This window comes from Fulmarus glacialis, unplaced genomic scaffold (genome assembly GCF_000690835.1).
Source record: "Fulmarus glacialis isolate BGI_N327 unplaced genomic scaffold, ASM69083v1 scaffold8778, whole genome shotgun sequence".
Lineage (NCBI taxonomy): Eukaryota > Metazoa > Chordata > Aves > Procellariiformes > Procellariidae > Fulmarus > Fulmarus glacialis.
In genome coordinates this window covers 69,426-85,336 of record NW_009226329.1, presented here as the reverse complement: position 1 = coordinate 85,336, position 15,911 = coordinate 69,426, and the positions used below count along the sequence as shown (strand labels likewise).

The window sequence follows — 15,911 nt, the reverse complement described above, 5'->3', positions numbered from 1 at the left end:
ATTCTGATTAGTGAGAAGTGAGGGAGAGCAGCTGTATGATTTCCAGCAACGTTACTGTAAGTTAACACTATTCCCCACTCCTTGTTCAACAGGGACGGTGCATTTCATACTGAATATAACAGAGCGGTCACACTGAAGGTAAATTTAAATATTTGATTATTATTCCTTTGGTTTTGTTAGATATGGGGGAGACATTTGTGGATTAAAAACAGGTGTTGGTACTTTTTCATGATGAAGGCATGAAAGGGAGGGGGGTTAATCTTTGTAAACAGGTGTCAGAATGACCTAAAGGTTTTTGCGTGTGTATGTGTCTGCCAACCACAGATCGAGGAAAATTGTGTATTATTGAAAAGATTGAACCCATGTTGAACTGTAATGTAAATTGTAAGTTAACTTGCAGGCTGGTAACAGTAGGGATTTTCTTGTTTTGGTCACAAGGTGCTATTAATGGCAGTATAACTAAAAGTATTAGCTGATACGGCATTTTGATAAGGAGTTCTCTGAGGTTTTTAGGTTGTGTGTTTATAAACTTTAAAGAGAGCTGAGTGGCCTTATCTTTTATTGGATTATGGAACCACAGTTCCTATGGATGTGCCCTGAGTGCAGCAAGGATAAAATGACCTTCCTTCTTCTCCTGCAAACCTTGACACAAAGCAACAGAAAGCAATGTTCTGTGAGGGCAGTGGAAGGAGGAAGGCATGAAACGTGAAATCTTGATGATTGTGGAAATGGTGGACTGAAAGCACAGTAAGCAGGCCGAAAGTGTGCAGCCTTCCTTTGCAAAGCCCTGGTGAAGCACTGCGAGTATCCTCACGAGGCTGCAGCCCTGCGATGACTTGGCTTCCAGAAATGACTTCTGTCCAGCTCTGATGCCTAGTTCCCATTTCCTCCTCCAGCAAACCTGGGGTCTGCACCATCGCTGGTCTTGTGGAGGCTTGATGACACCACCCCAGGCTGACATCATTACATTCGTTTCCCCTTTCTGGCTTGTTCAGGGGTTTGGCCTGGGATGGAGGAAAGCCTGTGAGAGATGCTACATGAACCTGAGTCTGTCTGAGTGGCCGTTTCTAAGCGCACTCGCTCTGGACCTTCCTTTTACAGCCAGAGTTGTTGTGGTGTAGCTGATGGGGGGACTGTCGTGGAAGCACGCCCTGGCTGGAATCATCCATTCAGCCTGCACTTGGGGTCGTCGTGCAGGATTTGCCTGAGGTGGGGAGAGTAGGACTGTGTATTTTCCCATCTCCTGCAGTAGAAATCTTGCCTGGCACTAGGAAGGGCAATGTTAGATACCCAGCCTAGTCAGCAAGTCCCTGAGGCTCCTTCTGCACTTAGTGAGGAAATGCACCTGGTGAATTTTGTTTTTCTTCTTGGTCAGTGGTGAGGCGAGGGGGACTTCTTAGTTGGCGAAATTTTGGTGCTTTGAACACTGCATGAAATGTCTTTCCTGCCCTCTATAAAGTGCTGCAACCAGGAATTAGTGCTGTGACTCTTCCTTACAGTCGGATCAACTGGAAAGCACCTGCAGAGTCCCAGAGAGTGTTGGGCTGAGATGCAGTCATCGCACAACAGGAACCATACCGTTTATTCCTTAATTGCTGTTTTGTGATGAGCATTTCCCCCTTCCCTCTTGCCCTGCCTGCTGGGGAGAAGGAAGCAGCATCCCGTGAACAGGGATGTGCGATTCCAGTGCGGACGGAAGAGGGGATTTGAAGCTCCCTCCCTCTAGGAGCTCTAGTCTTTCTTAATTTAACTGCCCCTGTGGAACCAGCTGCTGATGATTTATAGGTTGAACAGTGCATCAGAGCTGTGCAGGGGTCAAAGAAGTCAGCTTAGTGTTTACTTATTCTGCTGCTCACAGCTGCCTGAATATTTTCTGTATTTCTCCCTCTATACCACTTCTTCTCCCTGTTTTCTTCTGTTGAGGCAGTGACCTTTCTTTCTCTCTCCCAGCTGTGTTTGTCAGGAATCTCCCAGTACATTGCAAACAGCGAGCCACAGAGCAACACAATTACGTAGGGTATCATGCCCATTTTACAGACAGGTGGGCATACTGAAGAACAGGGAGATTAAAGGATTTGTTTCACATCATTCAGCAAGCTTGTTGCAATAAAACTTGGATCTTCTTTCCAGGCATCCAGTAGACATACTGATATACGTGTGACATTTTAGAGAATGATGGACACAGCTCTGAAGAACTGTAAAAGGATTCTTCTGAAGTAGTCGGCAATTTCATAGATGTGGCTGATCCAGCTGATAGCGCAGTCTGGTTTTAAAGAAAAGCTTTTCATTTCTTAAAGTAACCAAATCCTTACGTAATTAGCAGAGATGGCCTTGTGGATTTACTGTTAGAAAAATGAGGAATAAAGAATAGCTCACTGTTCACAGTAGGGGCAAGGTAGTTAGTAGTCAGAACTTCCTGCTGCTGAGACCTGTGTTAGGATCTGAGCTGTTTGGGGTATCTGGTAAAGGGAGGTGGACTGCAAGATAACAAAGTTCAGTGATGCAAAATTATTAGGAATAGTTTTAAAACAACATTTCCAACTCTTTGCAGAAGGGTTTAGGTTCTCACAATACCAAGTGGCTTGTCAACATGAAAGTGGGAACTTGCGGGGTAATGAACGTGAGAGGAAAGGAAAGGGCACAGCTCCAACTATGCTGGAGTAATGCAGGCTGTTGTAATGGGTTTTGAATTACCAGTCAGGACAGCGGTTGGCTTGAAAATATTGGCCCTGTGCATGACAGTATTTAAAAGTCAAATGATTAGGAAAGGAACGAAGAATGGAAGAGGAAATGTTACTCCACCATCTGAGTCCATTAGGTTCCTACAACTTGTGTCTTGTATGTGATTCTGGTTGCCCCATCAAGTGAAAGGTGTAGAATTACTGCAGAAGGGCAGTGAGGATGGTCAGAGGCACAGGTGGCTTGAATATTTATGGGAAGATTCTTGGGCTTAGAAAAAAGGACAACTGGAGGAGATCATGATAGATAGTCGTATAACTGTGAGTAGCTTGAAAAAGGGAATGATTACCAATTTTTTTTCCCCGTACTTGGGTGCAAACAGTGGCATTTTGGGATGGCTGATTTGAAACATATAACGGCAATATTTAAAAAAAAAAAAGTTGTGGAACTCATAGCTACATGTTGTGAACACCAAGAATTTAGGAGTCTTTAAAAACAGTTTTAGATAGTCATAAAAGATAGATCCATTGATAGTTAGCAAGCACAAAGGTCCAAATACAACAGTGCAGAGTCCATAAAAACTACCTTTTGCCAGAAATTGAGAGCATATACCAGTGCATGCTATATAAGAATGGTACTAGTATAGTTTTTTCCCAAGTATCTGTAGTCAGCTACTGTTGGAGACCTAAGCTTAGGTCTTTGGTCTTAACTGGTATGTCTGTTCATATGTTGCTTTAGCCACACCATGTCCTAATCCTTGATAGTGCCATAAGGCCAGTATCCAGGCTGTGTCTATTACATGATGAAGCCTTTTCTGGAGGATAAAGTACAGGGAGAGTTTTACTCTCCTTCTAAAATGGAGAAAACTTATTAAAGTACAAATCTGCTCAGTACTAGCAAAGGGAATAGACTAACCCAATAAATTCGTCCTGCTCTGAGCTCTGAATCCTTTTCAAGTTTGCTGTTGTATGAGTGTGTGTGTGAAATCAAGGGAAGTCTTTTTATTAGTATCCCTACTGCATTATACTTCAAAGGAGTGAAAAGTACAGGGATGTGTTTCTGTGTGTGTGTCTGTGTGTATATATTTTTTTTTTTTCAGGTTAAAACCTAGGTCTGTATATGATAGCCAGCTATTGTGCTGTTAAAACTTGCTTGCTTTTAGCAGCATAGGCTGGATGAAGCCATGTCTTCTATCAGAATCGCCTGAATCAATGTTTAAGGTTCAAAGCTGTCACAGGGGTTCGAGCAACAGATTATAGCCCAGCGTGGCTCTGTCGGTGCCACGGGGTCAAAGCGGGTCCTGACCACGCCATGGCAGGACAGGAGCATAGCTGATTCTTCAACGTGGGGGTTGCTGTGGCCTGGACCTTGCTCTGGTCTCTAACCCGGCAGCCTGGGGACCACTGCTTTTCTGTGATTAGAAAGCGCTGTGGTTTTTTTGGGGGGGTTCTTTCCTATTCCTTCCACGTAGGAAGTTCTCTTCACCGCATGGAGTAATGAGTGCAAGGCAACGTACTGCCTGCTTCTGCCAGAAGACATTACACATCTAATTTTTTCTTTCTTGGCTGAAAGGGAGAGGCTGGATGAATTAAATCTCTTTAATTCCCCCATCCTCTAACCACATATGTTTCTACATGGCTGAGCTTGGCACGCAGGAATTCTTGAAACTAGCAAAGTCAATTGCACCCATTAGCTGTTTAAAATGTTGACCCCTCTCTCCTCCCCTCCAGTGTATAGTTGAGGTCTGTGCAGACTGAGAGCAAGCAGAACTTCATGTAGCTTTCCTAAATGTAGAACATCTCCCCTGTTTTGTCCTCTTCTCTCCTTTCCCCGTATATTATTAAGTCTTCTTAGGACATCATTTGGGATGTTAATGCCTCTAGTTTTAGAGGTTTTTACAACTATAACTGCATTATAAATTACTTGATTTAATTTTTTTTTTCCCCTAGCTAGCTCCTTTCTCTGCTAATGCAATGTTAAAACAAATTTCTTCTTCTTGAAGTGTTTGTGGTCCCTGCACTACTACCTCACCCCTTAGGTCTTCTTACTAGGTACCTTAAGTGCTTTGCTTGCTGTCTAGTGATTAATATATGCTGCCTCTTGTGATAAGACAAATCTCTTCAATATTAGCTCTGCAAATAGATAGAAACATAAATGCAATAAATGGATCCTGCCATAAGCTCTGAATCCTCCCAAGCTGTGCAGTACCAACTGAGATGCAGGAAAATGAGCCTCCACTGTCTGTTGATAAGCTGTTGGGATGTTGTACCAGAGCAGCCTTACCAAAGGCAGAGAGGTGGCAAAAGTATCTCTGAGACTGTTTCAGCAGCATGTGTCACCAGGCGTACTGCTAATCTGCTTGTGAGATGGAGTACAAACCTGAGCTTTTAGATGGATGCTCATGGTATATGTTAGTATATACTCAGCTTTGCTCTTCAGTTGTGAGCTGGTTTGGCAAAATATCCCATGCGCTGAAAAAGGCTTTAATGAAGCTTTTCTTTGCTTCAACTCCAAGTAAGTTCACTTAGTGCTCTTGTGGCATCATCCACCAACTCTTACAATGAAAGAAACTCCTCAGGGACCTCACTATGTTACTGATGTGGCAGAGATCCTTTCTGGGAGTGGACACATACCTACAAGCAATGCCACAGAGAAAGAAACGGGGTCAATCTGAGTGGTGAATGAACACAGAAAACCAAGTATTATGTTTCCTAGAGCACAGACATCCAAGGATAACAGTGATCAAGCCTGCGCTTCCATGTACAACTGGAAATGGGGGGCAGTGCGACTCTGCTGGAATCCATGGAGAGCGTCTCATTGACTTCAGAGGGCTGGAGTTTCCCTCAGGCTCAGGCTGAATTCACAACCAGCAGAGAGTATTTCGTTATGATAAAGGGAATATCTGTGGCCTGCTGAAATGGATTGTTGGTTGCGTGTCAGTCAGATAAAGCAGTTATAAAGTATGCATGCATGTGTACTCAGCTTGTTGAATATGGGAGCTGCAGAATCATAGGGTCTCGTATTTCCCAGTTCTCTTGTAATGTTTGCTTCTTACTCTTCTACTTAAAAATCCATTGAGTGCAGTTTCTAGGTAGATGGGTCATAGAGGGAACTATTGGTGGATTATTCTTCCTTTGACCAAATAAGCAGTTTGATCTTTAAGTGTGGAGTTCGTTGCTTTTGCTCACAGCGTGCCCTCCAGCTAGTTCTATTGGATTCAAAGGTTACTCAGATATGACGAAGGGCATGGGAACCTGACCTCTACATCAAGAGAAATCTTTCCTGCTAAGCTAGGGGATAGCTGTGGACGTATTGCAGATCTAGTACCATCGAAGGAGCTCTCTGAAGGATCCTTGAAGCTACTGTCTGTATGCTGGTCTACTTCCACACTGTTTTCCCCAGTTGGGAACTGGTAAGTTGGGACATCAGTTATGAGGAAGGTACACACCCATGTATTACTTGGTTCTGCAATAGGAGATTTGTGTTTTATCTGCATTAGAGCAGATAAGTATATGAGCAGAAAACCAAAGGCATTAATTGGATGGGGTTTGCATGACAGCATGGATTTGAGATTGGATATCTCATGGTTTCCATTCATTATGCTTTAGAAGCTTTTTTCTGTTTATTACAGTCTATGGTGGCCTTTCTTAAGGATCCAGAAGGTGCTCCACTGTGGGAGGAGGATCCCGAAGCCAAAGATGTTGTGCATGTTGACAGTGAAAAGGTACATTAGCTGGATAGATGTTCTGTATGTTTTATAAATATATGGGATGAAGGGAGTGTGTATGTTTGTGTTAACTCTTAATAAAGCACCATTATTTCCTTTCTTTGGAAGGAAAGTTTAAAGCACCCAAACTGTTTTAAGTAATTTGACAAAGTTTGTGGATTGTGATAACTATGAAGTCTCCTGCTTCCCGCCTTCCTCCCCCCTACGTGTGGTCATGATATCAGTCTGCCAGCTACATGGCAAGTATCAAAGCATTGTGGATGGTGTGGTGGTAGAGACCTGTTTGTCTGAGGAAAGTGTAGCAGCTTGTAAGATGCAGTCACTGCAGGATGCAAGTAAGAGGTAAAACGCTGCTCTTACAAATGCAGGTTGTTGTTAAACCTTGGGTTCCCTTATGTGCCTGAGGTTGTCTCAGGAAGTCTGGAGCAGGAAGGAACAGGATCCAGATCTTGAGTGATTTAACCTTGTGCAGTAACTGTCCTCTCAGTGTTAAGTGGGAAAGCAGCAAATACGATGAAACTACCTTAAAAAGCCAGTGCCACTACAGAGCGATGTGTTATTTTCTCTCTGATATAATCAGCTTGGTCTTTTGTATTAGTTTTTCAGTCTATAGATTTTTAAAACTTTAATTGATTGGACTCTAGCTGCTATTTCATAAAGGGCCTTTTCAATTTTCTAGCTTTCATTTTTAATATTAGAAACTGTTATTTTGACATTCAGTTTTTGTAGGAAGATTAATTTTTAATGTTCACCCTCTGTACTCTATTACAAGCCTTCCAAGGGTTACATTTAATTTGAAAACTTCATCTGGTTTCTCTGTCATGCTGGTACTGAAAAATATTCTCATGGCTTCTCATAGCTCTGAGAAGGTTTCATAGCGTGGAAACTGAACTTGTTTTGTTTATTACTGAGTCTGACTTTATGAATTAGGGTATGGCTTTTTGGATGGGTCAGGGAAGAAAAAGTTTTCAGTTAGAGATTCTGCAGTGAGAATAAACCAAACCATGCAACTTCCACATCTCAGCAGTGAAGATACTGGTCTAGGATATTTAGCAGATACTCGAAGCTATAATAAATTTTGCTATCTTCTTTCAAGTTAAAATTGAGCAAGGAGAAGAAACTCAAGTCTTGTCTGTTAGGAAGGATGACCCCTCTTCCCTTAGATAAATGAGCCTGTATTCTATGAATACACATACTAACTTTTAAAAGTTGTAACACAAATAATAAGAGGTGTGCTTGTGTATTTGTGTTTTTATTTTCTTTGGCTCATTCACTAGGAATTGAGAAGGCTTCTGAAGAAGGAAGACAAACCCCTTCTGATGATGTTCTATGCCCCATGTAAGTAACCCAGCATGTCCTGTGACCTCTTTCTCCCTTCTCCACTGAGAGATGTCCAGGTCTGAGTAGAAGCCTCACCTGTGCTTCACTGATACCATCTTGTCCTATCTTTATGATTCAACTCCTTGTGTTGTTCTGCCTGTTTGTCCTCAGTTTTCCCCTAGTTGTCCATCGCTTGTATCCTGGTCTTGCCTCTTTCTCTTGTGATGATGACTCTTGCTCATTGTTCTTTTTAAGCAGCTGCTTTCTGCAATTTCTTAACCCGTTGTTCTTTCTAGAGTTGTGTTGTACAAAACAGAAACACTGTATGCTGAGTGCATAAGTGTTAATACAGGTGTCTGAGAGTGCCTAGCCCTCTGGCTGTAAGTGCAAAAGGGTATTGCACACACTTTTGCAGTTTGGGCTGTAGCATAAGACAAGCTGGTTCAACACAAGCAAAAGATCTCTGGAGGAGACCATGGAGTTGAAAAAAAACCAACGTATTTCTTCTTCCTAACTGCAGGCAGAGGGAACAGTGCAGTGGTCAGGAGCAGGAATATCTTTCCTACTCCATCCAGGAGGCACCCTGGGTGTTCCTACCCACGTTGGCAGGAGTAACTTGAATACAAGTGGGATTTCATGGACCGGGGTAGGAAGGAAAGAGAAGAGCACATTGCAGTCAGGGCATTTCTTTTGTAACCTTGACCTTGTATTGCTGCTATCTTGTCATTGCATTGGCTGCTTGTTCCTTTGCAGATTTACAACTGCTTTTTTGTGTTTCCTGGTGAGTGGTATGTGAGAGGCTTTCCAGTTCTTCAAAACAAGATAGTGTTGCACTGGAGTTGTTGCTCAGCTGGAAAGCAGGGGAACCATGAGAAAGGAATGAATGTGTGATCTAAGCTTGAAAAGCCTCCCCGCACTGCCCTGATGGGGAAATTAATGTTAGGCACCACTAGTAATTTGCTGGCTGATTCTCTTTAAAACTGTGTCCCATGGCAGCATTATCTGGTGTTTCTCAGTGTATTTTCTCTTGTAATTACTGCCTGGAACAGCATTCCACCTTTTCAGTCTCATTTGAGTACTGCCAAGATGGCCAGAATTGCCCAAGACTTAGTTTGATACATCACTATCAGAAAGTTTTTTCCTTTAATTAAATCAGTTGCAGCTCCGTTCTTTCAGATTCCACAGCAGGATGGTCCTGCGTGGCCTGGCATGGTATGGTGCGTGGTCGCTCCCAGTGGCTGCTGCTACCTTAGCATCAGCGGGAGACGATACACCTGCTCTGCCTGTAAATCGCACCTTCGGGGAGAGTTCAGCTGCAAAGTGCTTTCACAGTTTACCTGTATCATGAATAATTGTTTTCCACAACTGAGTCTCTTCCTGAAATGTGCCTTATCTAAACCTTCGTTCTCTTTGAACCGTTCCCCCAGAAACCCTCCTCCTTCCAGCTTCTCTTCTTTTGAAGTGGCAAAACACCTGCTAGCCTTCACAGTGCTGTAATACTTTTGCTGCTTTCTAAACTGCTGTGAAGGAAGCCTACTTGTAAGTTTTTTTTTTTTTTCCTCCCCTCTGATTTCGCGATTCTTAACTCCCTCATCTTTTATTTAACACACGAGACCTTCTGACTTGGTTCTTGTCCAATTTTTCTTTTCTTACTTCTGTTACTGGAGACAGAATACATACAGCAGTTCCATTAAAATACTGGCTTTGGGCAGCTGAAGTTACTGGTTACATAGAGGTGTTACCTTTCATAACTGGGAGCAGCAAATCAAGGCTGGTCACTAAAGGAAATTCTGCTTTTCTTTACTTGCAAGGGGTGAGTCAGGGAGGTCTTTGGCACGAGAGGACATCAGAGGCTTTGTCTGGGAAGCTACAGGGAAGACAGGTGCATTATTTCTCTGCTTTGTTGGAAGCAGGGGCTTTAGATTCATTGTGGCAGATTCATAGGAAATGGGCTTTTTCATTACGTACCAGTGCAGAGGGAGATGAAAGCGGCTACAAACTTAAATGTAGTTTCTTTAATATTTCAGGAATGCTTGGTCTGGGTAAAACGACTCAGAGCAAAGGCATGCTTTCCTTAGAAGATATTACCTGTCATTTGGAGACCATTCACTGTACTTTCAGACTTGTATTACAAAGTCAGACAGCACTAAATATGAAAAATTAGGTATACTTATAGGCATTTGGATTTATTTGTAGTTAACTCTGTCAGAGATAACTCCTGCAGAAGACAGTCTGGATTTTGCAACAAAAAGGAGCTGTGTATAATGTCATTGAAAACAGGGCTTTAAAAATGGAGGTGTTAACTAGTGGAAAAACTAATATGTGTTTAATTAAGCCCCCCCTTTTGAGTCAAAATACAAGAAAAAAGAACAGAAGAAAATGAGTTTTTTGAGGTTACCCTTTTATGCCTGCATAAATCGACAGCATCCTGAGCAGTATAACCCAGAAATGCGTGGGCAGGAGAGGTGGTACTGAAGTGGGTTTGGGAGCAGCGAGTTTGAGGCAGCAGCAGAGCTGGGAACGGAAGGACTATAGGGGTGATGGCTGGGTGGAGGAGGCTGGTATGTGCCTGTGCTCCAGAAGGGAGTCCAGGGAGTGGTAAGAGGTTGAAGAGGGGGAGAGAGAATTCGATCAATAGCTGGGGGAGTTTGGGGCCTAAGGCAGCTGAGGAGAGAAGAAACAGAGGATCCAGAAAACGGTGTTAACAACTTTTATCTTTTGATGTCTGTCCAGTGGTTTGGATGAAGCTGCAAGACCTCAATGGGCCTCAAATGAGTGGTCTGTGCCCACCAAGAAATCATCATTTTAACCAGCACTAATTTAACAACCTCACTGGCAATTTGAGCGGAGAGATCAAAGGTGGAAAGACCACAGAAACAAGAGCTCTCTTTCCTCTGATTAAAGGATGTTCCTCCCAGGCATGCTGATGTGATACTAAACCAGTGGCTGCAAAATCTGTTCCCCCTTTCTGGAAGATATTTTCAAAACTCTTGTCTCTTCACCAGAATAAAAATGTTGACTACTGTCCCATGGTGGACCCAAGAATTTCTACAATAAGCGTCTGAAGTGCTTGGCCGCAGCTTCCTTTCTTCCATGCTGTCTGCCCTCCCCCCCTTCCCATCTGCATGCATGTATTTTACTTGGCAGGGGTGAAACCTGCTGCTTACAAGGTGATACAGTGTTAATCTGCTTAGGACTGGAGTGTCATCAGCTCTTAGCATGCTCCAGCTGTACATTGGTAGTCTTCCTCCATTGCCATTTGTCTTTTCCTCAGCTCGTAAAGTTATTGTATCTTACAAGGGCTGTTGCTTCTTCTGAGTTATGTCTTCTCAATTAACAGAGCACTGTTTAACGTCTGATGTCTGTTTAATGTGTTTAGGAAATGTGTCTCAAATGAATTTCAAAGACTTAAGCTGGGATGAACCTGAAATACCTCCCTCCTTCCCTTAAAGACCAGAAACCCACAAAGCTTTTTGGTTTAGTTCACAAGCATGACATCTTCCATTGACTTTTGAAATGTGGGTTTCATCTTAAGTTCCTCACTGGGTTCAGCTCAGAACCTAAGGAATATAAGATGGTGTTACTCTTTGGGATGAGAAATAAGTATGGAAATGAATAACATGAAAAACATGCAAAAGTAGCTGCATTTAACAAGAAGTAACATCCTTAGAAACTAATAATCTAATAATTATTTAGTGAAATAGATAAGGAATTTTAAAACAAAATTTTTTGTATATAAAAAAAATGTAGTTTCATATGCTTTGGAACATGGATACTGTAGAACAGTCTGAATAGAGTTGTTGGCATATTACTTACACAACTTCTTTTTTATCAGGGTGTGGTGTTTGTAAGAGAATGATGCCATCTTACCAGCAGGCAGCCACAGAACTGAAGGGTAAATATGTAAGTGAGAAGATAAGATTTATATAAAATTTTAAAAATCCTTTTAACACTTTATTTTTTTGAGTATTTAAAACCAGAAGTACTTACCAAAGTGGGGAATTTTTAAGCAAGTCAAAAGAAAACAAATGAATGACTCTGTTCCAGATCCCTTCAGGATCCTCTCTCTTGGTTTTTATTCTTTTTAAAACTTTGGAGAACGAGGTGTTAACTCACCTGCCCTTTGGATCCAGTGTAGTTCTTGCCATGGAAAAATGGGCTCTGATACTATGTAGTTTTATGTTTAGCTTCTAATTTGTGAGTTTGTAGTCCTGTTGAGCTCATGTTGGTTAAGATAAAGAAATGTTCGCCATAGCGGGTTTGATCAGCTTTTTGGCCTGATGTTTCATAGCGGGGTCAGGGATGGATGCCCTTATAGTAATAATTAATCCATTTTTTTAGTGGAGAATCACAGTGTCATGGGAGGAGGATTTCCCTATGTTAGCTACTGATTGACTAAGCATAAGCATTAATAAAATCTTACAATTTTCCTGTAGCTCTGTCAACAAAGTTAGCATTCATACTGGATTGAAATGGAAATAAGTTTTGACTGTAATAAAATCCATCAACAGCAGTCACAATAATTTAGTTACCTGTTTGTACTAATAAGGTGTATTGATCTCTCTAAGCAAGTCAAAGGCACTTCTCTAGTCAAGGTTTTATAATGTGCTTAATGTATAATTTATATGATACCAAGAATACATGAGTGACAAAGAAACAGGATTGTTGTTTCATGGCTTTCACTGGATTGATCCTACCTGTTGGATCATGCACTGTTGAGTTTACAGGTTTCCTCGGGAGAGGCAGCATGTGATGAAGAAAAGATGAAGCACTGTGGTTCATCGCTAAGGCAGCTCTGGCCATTGCTGCTCATAAGCACCGAGTACTGTCAGACTCCCCCAAGTTCTCCCAACTAGTTGTTTTTCAGAAGTGTTTTCTCTAAATCCTTGTTTGCTTAGGGCTGAAATGAGTGGGAGTTACTCAGATTTATTTAGGACATAGTACAACCCTTGAAGATATTTTCAAGAGTGTTTTCGTCTAGCCAGCAGCACTCTAATGCAATCTCCCCTCGGTGGAGCGTGTGCCGTGGTCTTTGGGAAGGCACTCCTGTCTTGCGCACCAGGTACATTGTGTGAGGCGTGGGGTGGGCAGAAATTAGGAATGTAAAGAATCACCTGCAGAGGTAGTGCCAGAGAGAAGGCATGCTGCAGAGTGCTGTGTTCTCCTGCAATTGCCCCTTCCTTGTCCATGTGCAGCTCGTTTTATTAAATTCAGACCGGAGAATTTAAACTCAGATCTGTTCTAGTTTGATTATTTCCTTCCTCACTTGGAAATGTTTTCTGTAGATCCGGGCTAATCCTGCACAGCTGAGTGGCAGAGCTGTGGCACAGCTCTGAGAGTGGCAATGCTTGTGCTTGATGCAGCTCAGGTCAGGGGTGCTTTTTGCACCTGAGTGTTTTTAGTGCAGGATCAGTTCAGAGGGAAGTCCGGTTTTGCCACTGCCACCTGTGTCTTTCACAAAAATCAGTCTGTTCATCTAAATTTGACCTAATTAGCTTCCTGAGTGGGATGTGTACACAGTTTGCCATTTCTAAAGTTAACTGTGCTGTACCCATCATAAATGATCCATGGGTTACCTTAGAGCAATGTTGACCTCCAGATCAGACTTCGGTGGAAAGTTTATGATTGGTTTGGATGAGCTGAAGGTTTGGCCTTTTACTCTGACCTGTTATTAGCTGTCAGGATGTGCCAGGCTCAAAAGCGATTATTGCTATTATATAGCAGGAAAAGGAAGTACAGTATTGCCTATTTAATAGGTCATAAAAATGAAAAGGTGAACTGTACCTGTCGTTGGTTGCTATGTTCTCTTGGGACTGGTTATTTCTTGTCCCGGTACTGTTACTGAGAGGAAGGCAGGGTGGCATTTTCAGTGTTACATTCAGTTTAGATCTTGCAATTCCATTACACCCAGTGCAGAAGGAAAAAAGGGGCTCTGAATTGGAAGAGGATAGCTTATTTTATCCTTGGCGCAAGAGGTTCCCGTGGTTTGTGGGTAGGGTGGCCTCTGGTAAGTGACTGTCACCGATGTGCTATGGCCCCAGTGCAGAGAGGAACTGGTGGTCAGCAGAGCACTTGAGCATCTCCTTAACGCCCATGGACATCATGAGTGTGCCAGAGTATTTTACTCAGTAAAGATGGGCTTGAGTGTATGCGTAAGTGCTTTCCTGTTTTGGTGCTAGTCTTTTTTTTTTTTTTTTTGTAAAAACATGAGACTTCAGAAGCATAAAGTTCCTACACTTATTTCAGATATCAAATAAAGGAAGCCTTTGTTTAATCTGTTCATTAAACTTGGCTCTAGGAAGGCTTCAAATAGTGGTGTGAGGTGCCAATTTTGGAGCAATCCCATCAAGAAAACTGTGAAGCAAAGGAGGGGTCACACTGGAACAGGAATGGTCAGAAGCCCAGAAGACATGGCCAGCTAGGAAAGGTTCAGAGTCGGTTATAGGTAGCTTGGTGGAGAGCAGGTAAGTGTTGAAATATGTCAAATGTCACTGCAGAGGTGAAAAGAATAAACTGGTCTTCACGTCTGCTGTGCCTATTACAAGAGGTAATGGATTTAAATTCAAGTCAGGGTCATTCAGTCGTTTGCTAAAAGCAAATAAGCTAAACATCTGGCAGGAGCAGCTTAGCTATAGAGTGAGGATCCTAGCTTTGGGTAGTAGGTGTATTTTGATGGTCCCTGATAGCCTGATACTACATAATTCTGTGATTATAGGCCAGCTAAAGCTGTTACTTTTGTCATTAAAAACGAATCCCATTGTAATAGGTTTATTGCTAATTATGCTTCATATGATGTATGAACACCAGAATGGTGTTATTGACTTGTATCAATCACCGCAGGCTGGGTGGACACAGTAAAATTGTAGCAGAGTATCTGAAATGGCCGGGAACACCAATTTAAAACCTAGGAAAGCCTCTGAAAGGTTTTCATGGCAAATGTGAAATCTGGAAGACTGGTGTTTATGAGGGAATTAGTTAACGAACCTAGTTCTCGCTTTATAAAGCAACCACTGTATCTTGATCCTATTGCATTTACCTACCCTCAAGTGGTGACACAGAGGATGAGGGAAGGGTAGGATTAGGTCTAGATAATCTCATATGAATTAAGTCAATCTGGTTTTTGGAACTACAAGGAAAATACAAAGTAAGAGACTTGGCCAGCCAGTATAAATTTTGTTTCTGTACTATTCTCAGTTAGCTTTCCTTTATCCTTTCTTAGGATAGGGAAGAGAAAACAGACTATCTTTTTCCAGCACATTCTCAGAAAAGGTTGACCTTCAAATGAGGGTTTTCTGCTTTAAGATTTATTTCATGCTGGCTCTGAGCACATTTGGTTGGTTTGTGCAGTTTGCTGCAGTGAGGAACCTGGTATTAAATTCTGATGTGGTATTTCAGCTGGAAGGAGAAAATCCTGGTTTTGGAGGGAGGAGAAGGAGAGGTTTGGATTAAGACCCTGCTGCTAAAATGATTTAAGCTGTCAATGCCATTATATTAAGTTAATCATGAAGTGGTATCTCAGCAACTCACTGGTTGAAGGTTTGATGGCAGAATGACCTCCGTGTGAATCCCACACCCACAGAAACTCAGAACCAATCCCATCTTCAAATTTTCAGGTCAGAAATTTTTGGAAGACAATTGGACAGGGCACAGGATAAGTCGTAGGAGTTCTGAGCCTGAAGCTCAGGCTAAAGGGCTCTGGAGGTGGAGGATGGGTTGGATAGAGGTAAGGAAAGGGAACGGGAGAGGCTTTTTGTTTCACTTGCTAGTCTGAAAAGTTACTGTGCTTATGTGCCCCTCTTTTGATACCTGTAAGACAAGGTTAATTCTTAACTCTCATTATACCCTACCAGTCAGGTAATTTAACATATTTAAAGCATATAAATGCCATGTGGTATTTCCTGGGCTCATGGAAATAGGGCATGGTTTACTTTCACATCAACGTAATGCTGATTTGCCCTTGCCATTCAGTAAGTGCATTTTTGAACTGGGATAACGCTGGTGCTTGGTCGGTTAGAGCTTCTGGACATTAGCTGAGATTGTAAATTCATTGAAACCAGAGAGATGAGGATGGAACTTCTTGTGTCCTAGCTAATGTTTGGATGCAAACTAAGCCATGTACTTGCGGAAGGAAAAAAAAAAAGTCTAGTTAGGCTTGTGGCTTAAAATCCAAATATGCAAAGAGAGC

General features: G+C 42.2%; 1 protein-coding gene across 1 annotated transcript in view; it reads left to right on the top strand.

The window, feature by feature from the left end:
• The window catches only part of PDIA5 (protein disulfide isomerase family A, member 5), a gene marked incomplete at its 5' end in the record, with an annotated part of 89,868 nt that overhangs the window by 18,063 nt on the left and 55,894 nt on the right, over positions 1-15,911 (top strand). The window contains 4 exons of the mRNA XM_009582767.1: positions 93-138; positions 6,311-6,403; positions 7,684-7,744; positions 11,562-11,629. Of these exons, the coding sequence (XP_009581062.1) occupies positions 93-138; positions 6,311-6,403; positions 7,684-7,744; positions 11,562-11,629 (268 nt within the window). The remainder of the gene's footprint in view (positions 1-92; positions 139-6,310; positions 6,404-7,683; positions 7,745-11,561; positions 11,630-15,911) is intronic.